Source organism: Caloenas nicobarica, chromosome 15, assembly GCF_036013445.1.
Source record: "Caloenas nicobarica isolate bCalNic1 chromosome 15, bCalNic1.hap1, whole genome shotgun sequence".
In the NCBI taxonomy this organism is placed as follows: Eukaryota; Metazoa; Chordata; class Aves; order Columbiformes; family Columbidae; genus Caloenas; species Caloenas nicobarica.
Window position 1 is genome coordinate 10,458,681 of NC_088259.1, and position 13,566 is coordinate 10,472,246.

The following is a 13,566-nucleotide window of genomic DNA, read 5'->3' on the forward strand; positions in this document are numbered from 1 at the left end:
TTCATTGGAGAATGCAAGAATTTGGAGAAGGAGAATCTGTCAACAAAAGCTTCTTTTTGGAGGACAAAAGAAACTAGCAGAGGTTTTTCTGGAGCGGTCCTAAGCAAGATCAGCAAGAGTACAGCAAACCAGCAGCTCTTACTAGAAACACCGTGCAAAGGAGGCACATTTAGTAAATTTTTACACTTATGCCAAGCTACCCTGCAAATAAGATTGCTCCAGCATCAATTGAACTATTTACTTCTTTTCTTTCTCTGCTGTGTTATGAACAAGTTGTGTAGACTTATCTTTCCCTTTAGGCTCGTCCCGGTTCAGGACATAAAAGTCCTCACGCTTTCCCGGATGACAGCTCTGCAGATGGGACACAACCTCAAATTGGAGGCACATTCTCCACAAGTCACCAGGTGGCCGCAAGGAACAAACACAACAGACACATCTCTGTCCATGCACACTTTGCACATCCTTTCCTCTTGCAGGCGGAGCTGTTCTTCTGTACTCATCCAAGACTCATCTTTAACAAAAGAAAGGAAAAAAAAAAAGCGCTCAAACTTAGTATTATAACAGCTCCAGAGTGCCAGTCCTGTTATCTTAGGAAGTCAGACTGCAACTTGCTCATAATTTTGTTCAGAGGCTGACTGAAGATGCCAAAAGCACGTCTCAGGCAAATTTCATTTAAGCTGAAAAGCTACAGCTATTATAGACTCTGGCTTATCTACAGCTGCTGGACTGAGCAGGGACAGAGATCAACACCTTTTTACTGTAATATGTAAATTATCCCTGATGAACCAATTTTTTTTTTTTGCATAACAGTCTGTGTCACAGTGGAACTCTAACTCCTGAATAAAGGTCTCTGTGCTCAGTTACCATACTAGCCAGCACACGTTCCATCAGGATTCAAAGTGAACTAATACAATGGCCACTGATACCATTACTATAAAAACCATCCCAGTTACGCCTAGGCTCAATTTCACCACCACTGTCCCCTCAGTGCACCTGATTCCTTTTGCTGCACAGATCGCATTTCTTCTCTTGAACTTGATGTTTCAGTCTCTCTCTGAACAGCACCTGTATAATCAAGAAAGAAGATGATATTAAATGCTATCCCTTTCCTCCCTCTTCAGACAGTACTGTTAAAAAGATGAAATATCCTGGATTTCAGTAGCTTTAGGTCAAACACCTCTTTGCTTTGCTCTGCTCTTAACTTCGCCCACTCAGCCTGGCAAAGCTGATGCTCTCTGCAGTGCTTTGTGTATTTTAACCTCCCTACCAAGACATGTCCACATCGCATTGTGCCCTCAAAGTTGGTTTATCCATCAGACAGGAGCCAGCAGCTGCTCGTTTCTCCTCCTGTGCTACTAATTAATCACACTTTCGGTTTTATGGGAATTTTTTTTTTTCCCTTAGCTGTAGAAGTGGCAGACCATTATACGGAGAAGGGAGCTTTGGAAAGCAGGCTTGCTACCAGAGAAAGCCCATGTGGAACCGCATCTTCAAATAAACCTCACTTGGCAAACAGACTCCACAAAACAGATAACAAGACAGGCATTGATAAGGATAATATATATTATCCAAACAAACAGGAAGTATGGCTATTTCTGACCAAGTCATTGATTCAATTTTAAATACTCATCCATCCTAGATGTCTTGCTTCCAACAACTGCCCGTGTCTGTCTGCATTAGATGTGACTGTGCACCGGCCTCCACATCATCCAACCACCTGCTACTGCACGTCTAAGGGCAGCAGAAAATACTGAGGATATCTACACCACAGCCTATTGGAGGCAGATATAGTTACTGACACTCCAGCACTCATAGCTCCTTCAGGTTTCTTTAAAGCAGAACCTAATCTTTCAGCTTCTTGAAGAAAGGCATGCTTGGGTACATTACTACTCTTAATTCCAGACTAGGAAGAGAGAAGGCAGACCCACAAGACACAGCAGTGCTCAAGATGAAGTGGATAAGAGGTTAAACCACCACTGAGAAGGCAGGTGTGCAAGTCAGGCGTACCTCTGCATTCCTCGGCTCTGCTGCTCTCCTCCCAGTCTGACCGGAGCAGATCAGAGATCAGCTCAGACGCAGACAGGTAGACAGTCCCCGTCAGCACGTACTTATTCTGCATCAGGTTAGCCACCCACATGGGGTCAAAGCCCATCTGCAGGACATTCTGCATTACGAGACCCTGATCCTGCAATACCCAGTCCCTCCAAGGATCTGTAAAGCAGTGAGCAGATATTTTACCAAAAAGGCAGAACTTTAGGCCCAAAGTATGCCACTCCCTGAAGCTGTGATTTATGCAACAGCATTAATATATTCTAGAACATTCCTCGAGCTATCTATATAGCTAGATCGACGTCCAGATTTACAGTTTTTACTTCCTACCATAATTCACAAGAAAGTCATCCAAAGTAATTTTATAAAAGCTAAGAGACTAATTTTGGATGGTTCATTCTACTGTATCACTGAACCAAGTCTCCCATGTTTGGCCCCAGTCCAGAATCCTTATCTTTGTTTTCACATCCCAGAAGAGAAGTTTCAAAACTGCTTTGATGAAGATCAAGTGGAACATCCCAATTGAAGTCTCTCCTACCTCATAATCTAGCTCAACCATTCACCAGTAAAGACCTAACTGGGAAATTCAGCTGGCAGTCCCTTCAAAGTCTGAAGTCTTTAAGCTCATCCTATGGGACAGGCTTTTCAAGAGACTGAGAAAAAACAGTTTTCCACAGTTATGGGAGCCAAATTTCACCTACTTAAACTTCCAGGAGCAAATGATGAACAGGAACAGATCCCCAGGATCAATACTTTAATGAACAACTGGACCCTCTAAATGTTCACTGGTCTCCTACCAAGTAGGTTTGAAATGCTGTAGTCTGAAAGGCTCTATGGACAGACAACAACATCGAGAGCATGGACAAGTCAAAGGACAGTTAGACAGGAACCCCAAAGTCACATGATTATCCAGACTAGCTAAATGTCTCTGGTCTTAGACCAAGAGGTCTCACAAAGGCAATTTTGCTTCTTGTGCTAGAGACAATTAGTAAAAATAAAGTGAAACAGCTTCTAGGATATCAAAACATCTCTCAAACACCATGTCTACAGAGTGCACAGTGACCGGAGTGGGGGGTAGAAGATGACTACACTTCCAACAGAAGACAAAACACCCCGTAATAATAGCACTGACCTTGGAGAGCAGAGGAATCTTGTTCAGTCTGATCCCAGGAATCTCTCTGAAAATGTCACAAAATAGTCACAAAAGAGAAGCACGTGTTCAAAACTCCCCTTATCTACCAAACCCCCATCCACTCTACAGAAAATATTCATGACTCACTGGAGATATCAGGGTGCTAGAAAAGGCCTCCCGAACACTGCTAACAAAGTCTCTCCCCCTTGATCGCAATAAAAATTCACACCTATAAGCAGAAAGATTTAAATGCATTAGTACATGATCTCTCAAGTGAAAGCAGCAGTAGTAGCTTGAATTTTAGAAGCAAAAGGTGCCATGAGGTTATGAGCAAACTACTATATTCATTAAATAAGAGGGAGTATGGTTTTTTTCCCCACCCCTCCTTTCATGAAGGACAACAATAAAAGGCTCAGTTTGCTCCCTCCCTTAACTCAGTCTTCATGTTTGGCACAAGATCTTGCAATGTTCTTTAGAACAGATCATAGGAAACGTGACAATAGACCAGTTCACAGAAAAACACATAGAACTGCTGCAGAAAAACAAGGTTTACAGTATCTTCCTTATTGTACCTCAGAGTAGTAGAAAACAAAGCTGTTCTTTGATGTCAAAGTGATTTTAATTGAACTTTTAGATGGTGAACTCCAGGTCAAAATAGAAAATCTCAGGTCTGAACTGTGCCATTCTACTTGAGCTTGAACATTTGGTTTTGCTTTTAAAAAGTGAGATGGCCTAAATATTTAGGTTTGTCACTTCTATTTGTACAGTTCTTTGTAAAAAAATAGTTACAAGCTTAGACAATCATCATCCAGTAGGTTTTGTCACTAACACAGAACACTGCAGTGATAAAACAGCCTTTGGAACAGAATATGTGGCAATGCCTGAGAAGAAGCCCGAAGGGACTGAAGGCGACTGTCCTATAGTCAGATAACTATTGTAGATATGCAGAGACACCAGACACACATTGGCTGCTTTTTGAGGAGAGTGGAAAGGGAGAAACAGGAGAGGAGAGGCAGCTGAAGATATGATTAGGTTTTCAGGCCAGTCCTTGGTTTTTCCACATGCGAGGGGAGAGTAAGAGGAAGGCACTTCTGGAAGATAGTACAGACTAAACAACCACCCTAGAAACCAGTTTTCTATCTTGACCCACTACCAGGATCTAAGATGGTCCCTTGCTGTGCAACTTTGACCTTGAGGATTCAGAGCCTCTTTCTTGAGATTTCAGGGATTTCCAGAAGGTTACAGACTATTGCAACAGTTTCTGAAGTTAAACGTGATTGAACATACCTGACTAGCTTTCCACCTGGTCTAGCTAGATAGAAAAATCTAAAACTAAAGTAATAACAGAGCCTGGAAGCAGCGCTTATTACCAGTGCACCTGTGACTTGCCTCTCAACTGGGGGTACTATCTTATGAAAAAAGAAATCTGTGTGGAATGCACAGCACATCTTTTGGTCTTGCTACCAGGGACATTGGTCAACCAAGATTGACTTACTCTGGATACCATTTGGCATGTTCCCTCCAAGGATCATCTCTGAACGACCAGTTCCTCACGGCTCCATCACAGTAAAAACACCTCACTACATCACCTTGTCCTGAAAAAGACATCAAGAAATTATTTGATATCTGAGACACTGAATGCTTTATTAGCCATGAGTGAGAACCTGGGGAGCAATTCAGCACAAAACATGGGCTACCAGGCAGAGCACATGACAATTTACCAACACTGTGCAAGTTGTAAAGGGGTGGGAAACACGACAGGAGTTTGAATTCCCAGAGCTGCAGCCGATGGAGACGGTTCCAGAACTGGGTCACAAGCCGACCGGCAGCGTGACTGTGAGCACCACAGCTCCCCTGTGTGCACATTCCTATGCAACCCCCTCTTGCCTGTGTTTAGAGCTGCAACTATACCTATAAACGTATTTTGCTTCCTAACCACAATCTGCCCTAACTAGCAGCAGGCACGGCCAGGCAATGTAAAAAGCTTCCACCGCATAGGTACAAGAATTCGCCACAGCACAGTCCCAGGCTATCCATCCTGCTACTGTGCTTCAATTTACAGAAATCACAAGGGAAAAAAAAAATTAAAGCAAAAAACAGTAAAAAAGAACTGTCTACAAATGCCCTGTCCTATAGGCAATGAAGCTATGTCAGTAAAGGCTGCCAGGGAGTTTGGCTTCACTCAAGTGCTCAGTTCCAGAGTTCTCCTGGGCACTTTTTTGTTTTTCTATTACAAGTGCAGAGTCCCCACAGCAACAAGCCCCAGTGACAGCCAAATGGGCTGACTACCTACAGGTTTGGGTGGTTTTTTGAGAACAGAAGGCTTCAGTGAAAGGCAGAGCTTGTACAAAATACAACACGTCAAGTAAGTGCCTCAAGTTCTTTTAGAAATGCAATTAATAAATAGGCTCAATGGATCTTAAACACACAATTTTCTGCCAGTAAAACATCTGTTTAACACACACCGCTTTTTGCACTCCTGCTGCTAAGGGAATTGACTTATTGGGGACCCCTCAGTATCCAAACAGGAGGTAACGTTGAAGTGAATTCTGCACAAGCAGCAGGTGAAGCAGCAGAGGCTGAAGCAAGAACGTGGTTTCTAAATCCAGGACACATACTCACAAGTATTTGTACAAGCAATAAAACATGGTGACACCTTCAAAAGTTAACTTGAATAAGAGTTAAAAACATTTCCATGGAGTACCTACCTGTGTAAAAGAACCCTGCTCTAGCCAGTTGCTCCGGGTGCACGTCAACATATTGGGGCCAATTCCGAAACGTCGTTAGTCTCATCTCCTCTGTCACCATCTCGGGGTTTTGCGGGGCTGCCTCCTCACTATCTATCCCCTGCAGAAGACTGAGGAACTGCCCATCCACAGTGTCAAAGATTTCCTGGAGAGGAAACATCTCTTGGTTCCCAGCATCCTCACCACGAATGAACTTACAGGACGAGAAGAACTTCAGGTGCTCTGCTACCGGGCAGTCGCCGGGTCCCCAGTCCATCAGGACACCGCCACAGCAGAAACACTGCACTTGATCTCTCGGACCCACAAAGAAGAAGCCAGCCTTGGCCAAATCTCGGGCAGACACAGGGGCAGTGTGTGGCCATTGCCAAAAAGTCCTCAGCCTTCTCGCCTCGCTCCTCATGCTGGGGTCAAACAGCCGGCAGCACGCAGCCCTGGGCTCCAGCTCCTCCGCCGGCGTCATGTCCCCCATGTCCTCGCTCTGAAAGAGGACGAGACAAAAAGATAACGAGGATGAGAGCAGTCAGCTGAATTCCCAGGACCAGGCAACACCCATCCTGCGTGATTTGTCCCACATCCCCACAGCTCACCCCCGTGCAAGTTCCAGAAAACTCCTGGTCTTAACAAAGCTGAGCTTGAATTGCAGCCCAATCAGAGATCTGGTGCCTCCGTAATTTGCTGTTGGATTTTTTGCTGAGTCCTCACCAGTGTCCGAAGGGAAGAGACTGGAACTTTCTGCCAGTTTACAGGAGAGATGCTCGTGGGAACACACAGCGGAGGGGAGAGCAAAACCTCACCTCCCTCCCCAGCTCAGCCAATCAAATTTTTGGCATCTGACCAGTGTCATAAATCCCCAGTCATTTTGCTCAGACTTTAAATTAACATTTAAAAGGCTCTGCTTTTTATTTTTTTCCCCCAAAACCAGATTTAAGGCATGCCATACCAAAGCAGAGAACAGCCACACCCAAAGCGTCTCATAATGTTCAGTTTACAGCCAAACACTACACAGAATAGCAGTAGATTTTTTCATAACCTTATTACGCTAATTAAACAGTGAATATATAAAAATCTCTCTATAAAAGATAACTTCTCCAGGACACAGTCTAAAATAATTAGGTCTGGTTTCTACAGGGAGGTGTCCTTAAATAAAAGATGTGACATTTTCTGCCTGTAGTAGTTCTGTGCAAGTGGAAGAGCGAAATTAAAGTTATTTAGTGCCCAATTATGGAAGTCCTCATCTTGCTTAAGGTAACAGCCCTTCACTGAGCAAGCGAGCTGAACTGCAACTCACCTACTGCTTCTAATACTTTCTCTAGAGCTGGCAAATACACTTTCAAAAGGTCATACAATTACACAACTGAGAATCAGGATCAATTTAACTAATTACTCCAAAATAATTCCTTTGGAGTGAAGTCACCACACACGTGACTAAATGGTAGGTGCAATCAAATTTTTTTTTTTTTTTTTTAAATTAAGTGCCCTGAAAAATCCCTTCAGCACCTAATTCAATAGGTCACTTCATCTCAAGAAAGTGTTGACTATCTTCTGGTTATTAAAGCTAAAAATTATAAGCACATGGACCTAAAACATCACACACGCAAATAGTAAGTTGTTAAAAAAAAAAACCTATCTATATAAATGCAGAGCCCTAAAAAGATATGGTGTTTCAAAGCTGATACAAACCATTATTAAGAAAATCACAACTATTCTGCAGGTACAGCTGCAGAGATTTTTCGTGGCCTATAGCACCTCCAAAGTACCTATTCCTTCTAGTTAAGTGCTGCAGTACATTTAAAGGAAAAAAACTTACACGGCATTTTAGTTGCAAGACCTGTAGCCAGAGTTAACAAATCCATCCTCCGGAGGTACTATAAGTTTAGTGAGATTTTTAAAAGCAAAAGCAGGCTTGCTCAAGCACATGCCTCTCACAGTGAAAGGCAGCAAGGAAGAGAAAGTTCATTAGCAACTAGAATTTTCTTCTATAATCATAATCACAGAAACCAGAGTTGTAGGAAAAAACAGCTTTAAAAGTTTGGTTTTAAAATTGTACTTTATTTAATACAATAAAGTAGTAACTCAAGAACTATGCTGCTGATATAAAGAAAAACCCATACCAAAAAAAAAAGGTAGTCACTGATATACAGCAGAATTTGCAAGCTCAGCAAACTTATAATGATTCCATTTTTCAGCCCGCACAGCAGATTTTTCTCTCAGAACACAGAAAGGGATGGAGAGACTTGTCCATCAGCTTCGGCACTGCTCTCATCTTAAGCCTGAACTAAACAAAAGCTGTTAAACTATGACAAACACCATTTTACACCTAGAAGGTGACCAAGTTATCTTAGTCTGCCTCCCCTTAGGAAGTATACATCACAGCAAAACACAAAGAAAAGTTTTTCTAGCCAAAAGTTTAACAGCCGAATCAAGCTGCTTTTTTTTTTTTTTTAATAAGAAATGCAACATAGAGATCAACTATATTTATATTTTGTATATGAAGAAACACACTATGGTTCACCTGCATTAAAGAGGCTTCTGCTCTGCAGAAGATCCATTAACCTGGCTAATAAAGCTCTCCATTTTAAAATTGGTATTGTCAATAGCTACACCACCACCGAAAGCCAATATTCTCCCACAACCCACTACTTACACCTACACAGTAACACACTTCCAAAGCAACATTATAGCTGATAGCAACGATTCCGTGTGAGCAGCACAACTAATAAATAAATAAAAGCAGAGAGAGAAATTTACCTGCAAAACGCTTAAAAAACACAAAACACTTCAAAGAACTAAGACTCTCCCCACCCTACAAGCTTCAAGCTTGTCAGAGACCTTTCCTGAAGCAGCAAGAACCCTCCAGGCTCTGAGTGGCCCCACCTGACACGGAGCCCATTCCTAATGCTCGTTTTGCCCCAATTGGTTCATTTCGCCCTCAAATTCTCGATTGGTTAAACAGCCCTGATTTCATCTTTGTAAGCGGAAGTCACCTGGGAAAGATACAAAATTACGTTCAAACATCCTCCAGCTTTTTTTTTTTTTTTTTAATTAAATATGTGTTAATGAAAATCCGTGAGCAGTAGAGGGCAGTGCTTATGTACAAAATTTAGAGACTCTTCTAACAAGGGAATGTCTTTGGGTTTGGTTTTTGTTGCTTGATTGGTTGTTGGTTTAGTTGCGGGTTTTTTCTTTTGGGTTTTTTTTTCTCCATAATGAATGTATATGCAATTGCACATTATCTTCTGCTCCACCAGTCTTGTTCTTTATAAGTCTATATTAATTTCTTGAAGAACATATCCTAAAAAATATAAGATACAGAGTTAACCAAACCCCTGTTCCAGAGGCTGTTTGGGACTCTGCTGATGGCTCGTGGGCATCACGTTTTACAATTCGCTGGGCAGCGCTGCTGCACCACGGCTTGTTGTCAAGGTTAAAGAACTGCCAAGACCAAATTCCATTTGTGACTGTTAAAAAGAGAAAAGCTGTATAAAGGCTCAGAGGGGCCAGCTGAAAGGCAGTTAATTATAAGTTAATTTACAAACTTTTGGCTGATTCTGGCAGTTTATTTTTTATGTTTCTGAATGCCTTTTAGAGCTGAAAAATTTGAGTTTCTTATTCGACGGTCTTTTTTCCTCTTTATTCGGTTTTCTACCCCCCTTTGCTTTTGCCAGTGAACACAAAACATAAAGGAGGGGGAAAAAAAAAAAAAGAACAAAACTAAACCCCACCCACTATTTGTTGAGGGTTTTTTGTTTCATTTTGGTTTGGGTTTTTTTGTTTGTCTGTTTCCCAGAATGTTCTGAATACTTAAAAAAAAAATCTGTAAAAAAAATCAGTGCTGCCCCAAATTGAATGAACTATTTTCAGTTTTCAGCAGATGAATGTGATGGAGAGTATGGGATGGCTACGCACAATTCCCACCGCGAGCATGGAAAACGTGAATTATATTCCTTTTCTTCCTTCTTTTCTGAGTTAGATCTGGCTGGTTTCCCCAAAGATCAGTTGTACTTCTCTTCCCTATCTGTTCCGGCCTCCCCCCCTCACTGATTCAGATAATTTCATGATTCCTCCCAATTCTGAGGTGGAGCCTCAGGCTCATGCTCTGTTTTCTCCACCTGCACAAAGCCTGGCGGGAGGGACAGGACCAGGAGATGTGGCCTCACATGAACCGGGTGACATTGTTACTCCACATTGTTCACAAATATAACTAGCAGCCCTTCGGAAGAGATTGCTATCAGCTTGTGACTAATGTACGTCCCAGCATTCAGCCATTAATTACCTTTAAAGAAGGATTTGTCAGGCATTGTCATGACGCTAATGGAGCTCATCCTGCTTTTTAATTGGTGGAAAATCAGCCATCGAGAAACATGGAACACCTGATTTCACAATTCTGCTATAGTTCAGAACACGTTTTTATTGCAGCGATGTGCCTACCTGCCTGAATATTGCTTGGACGACAGGCAGAAAGATCTGCTCTTGAGCTATTGACACTAGCGATCATCTGGTTTTTCTCCATGCAAATTGACTTGGAATAGGTTTATTTTGTCCCTGTATCAATAACCAATAGCAAGATGGAAAGATGAAGAAGAAAGACAATAGACAAATCTGAAGGACACTGCAAAAAGTTGAAGTGAAAAACAGGTGACCATATTCTAATAATTCAGCAAAGACAAACTGGCCTTACAATTTAATGAAAACAACATGACAGCAGCAACGAAGAGCTGTGGATGATGAAGACCAAGAGGGAGACACAGGAGGGTCCTTGTGATGGGTTGTTGCTCCATCGAGCTCCTTGCTACAGCTTGTGGGTGAAGTTGTCTCATGAACAGCATGTGCGACAAGGATGTCAGACGAGATCCGTTCACAGGCCACGCTCTTTGCATGATTTCGCTTCTCACGTTTTCACAACGTGCCAGCAACATGAAGAGAAGAACCAACACTATTTCTCTGTGTGCTTCCTTTTATTTTTCACCCTAAAATGATGGAAATTACGATTGGATGATCCTCGCTTTGATTACATTCTGCAAGGGTGCAGGAGGGAGACGATTCCTGCATGGCAATGTTTGACTTTACCCCTACGCCCATAGCAGATGGGGCTGCAAAAAATCCCTGTAAAATCTAAACTTGGGGGAGAAAAAAAAAGTATTCTGTAATATACACATTAACACTTCTGAGATTTCAGAGACTGTTGGCAAAGGAAGAAAAAGGTATCCATAACTTTTTCTGAGACTAGAAGAACATATCACCATGTTCTCTCAACAAAGCCAAAAGCGAACAAACACCTGTGTTACCCCCTCGGTTACACTTTGACTCTCCAAGAGTATCCTGAGTTTATATAGTTCTGAATACTGCCTCTTAACGAATATATTTCAACTAAGACTTCTTGTCATACTGGTTTTGTTTCTAGAAGATTGTGTACTTCTCAATGGAAAGACAAGATCATTCTTAAAGTTATCACGAAGAAGCAATAACTCACATTTTCCTAATATAAAATAAAAAAGTGCTCCCACAAACATGGATTTAGGCACATATATATATATAAGCACCTGACATGCTCTGCCTTTGAATCTCAAATAACAGGTACAGCCTAATAGCTGTTGTCCCCTGTACCTTGGGGTGCTGAAGCAAATCCAGCTCTAACATTCTGCCCACACACACTCATGGTTGGGATGATTCATAGTCACATAGTTTCTATATCAAGACTAGTGAACATCCCCAATCACATGGGCTGGAGCAGGGCCCGTCACCCTGGTACCTAGACGAGCTTTCCCCTCTCCCTTCCAGCTGTTTCGCTCTCTAGCTGTGCTGCTCACTTCTGTCTCTCATTAATTTTTGAAGCACTGTTCTGTAAAGCACCTCTCCAGCTCATCCAGGGACTCTCAAGAGCCCAAACTTGCTTTGCCCATAGCTATACCATATGGCAAACAGAACTAAGACAACATCCTAATTTTTACCTGCTACCCAAGCCAAAGAAAGACCTCGAAGCATCTCCATGTGCTGAAGACTAATGCAAAAATGCCTTTTTCCTTATCTCTGGATGACTGATCAGAAAAAGGACAGAAGAGAGTGGGCCATTCATTTCAGATATTTTATTAGAATAATACAAACTCAAAGTAACAATTTCCAAACATGCGAACACAAAGGAGACTGATTTTTGACTGCATCTAAACGAAAGGATGATTGCATTGTTTACTATCTTTCATGAGGGCTAAAATTTGCCACTTTTACCCCCAAAATTAACAATGGAGATGTTCCAAATAAGACTTTGCAACATCCAGAACTAGTGTCTGGTGTGGCAGAGTCTTCACTACTTGGCTCAGAGCTCCAGCTCCGTGTGAACGCAGCAATGGGACTGGATACGAGCATCACACAAGGTGGCACTCGGCTCCGTTTGGGCCTCAAGTTATTACTGCAGGCAGTAACACAATATATTACACATGTGTTGAAGGCCTGGTTTTGTCTTTCTCTTAAAAAACCCTTTTATTTCTCTCACTGCATGGAGTGAACTATCATTTACTATGCTTGTTAATCAGCAGGACAGTGAAGCCTCTGGGTGTTACCATAACACAAGTAATAAGAAAGCAAAACAATGTTGATTTCTGTTTCATGACAAAAACATTTACGATTCGGTCATCAGAACTCAAAACAGATTTGAGACAGATTGTTGCACGAGTTTCTGTAATCAGAATATATAATATATCATAAACTACAGGACGTTGGGGAGCGCAGGAACTGCCCTTTTGTCCTGTGTGGTACCTACAGACTTTACCTTTACTAAAGGGTTCTAAGCAGGACCTAAAAACTATTAAGAAGTAGCAACAGTTCTGGTCGTTAGATGTTCCACACATCTAGAAGAAAACAACAAAAAACCCCAACCCACAATCATTAATGAGGTAGAACTCAAATAGTTGAAATAAAAGGGCATTGCTTTTATTTAATCTGTTTTCTCCTTAAACCAGGCCTGCCTAAAAACTAGAGATTCAACTTGGGCATAAAGCAGCACTGAATGATTACAAAAGACTGTGGCATCTTCCCTCAGAGGTGCGCTAACCCGTGTCCCTAAGAACCTCATCCAAACGCCTTTTAAACCCCTCCAGGGATGGTGACTGCACCACTGCCCTGGACAGCCTGTTCCAATGCCCCACAGCCCTTTACAGGAATAATTTTTTCCTAATATCCAATCTAAACCTCCCCTGGCACAACTTGAGGCCATTTCCTCTTGTCCCATCACTTGTAACTTGGGAGAAGAGACCAACCCCCTCCATGCTACCACCTCCTTTCAGGCAGTTGTAGGCAGCAATAAGGTCTCCTCTCAGCCTCCTTTTCTCCAGGCTGAACAGCCCCAGCTCCCTCAACCGCTATTGCTAACGGGGCCCGGATTTCACCCAGGTTCTTGAACGAAAAAAATTAATTAACCGGATAAAAAAACCCCATGGCGAGCGCAGCTGCAGCCAGGCTGGCGGGGACCAGAGGGTCCGCGCTGTGGCTCCCGCTGGCCCAAGGGCTGGATCCGCAACGCCTGCGGGGCTGCTATGAGGGGAGACCGGCCCCGCTCAGCGCCTCGGGTGAGCCTGCGAGCCAAGGAGCTCGTACATGGCCGCAGTGAGGAGAGGAGAAGGAGCGGGAGAAGGAGAAGCAGGGGGA

At 42.6% G+C, this 13,566-nt stretch overlaps 1 protein-coding gene across 1 annotated transcript; it reads right to left on the minus strand.

The window, feature by feature from the left end:
- Positions 1-311: 311 nt before the first annotated feature.
- BIRC7 (baculoviral IAP repeat containing 7) lies at positions 312-13,530 on the minus strand. The gene is made up of 8 exons (XM_065645850.1): positions 13,339-13,530; positions 5,890-6,406; positions 4,677-4,776; positions 3,329-3,410; positions 3,182-3,227; positions 2,008-2,211; positions 994-1,065; positions 312-511 (listed from the first exon to the last, which is right to left on the minus strand). Exons 1-8 carry the CDS (start codon positions 13,354-13,356, stop codon positions 312-314), a joined length of 1,239 nt encoding a protein of 412 aa, XP_065501922.1. The 5' UTR covers positions 13,357-13,530.
- Positions 13,531-13,566: the final 36 nt, after the last annotated feature.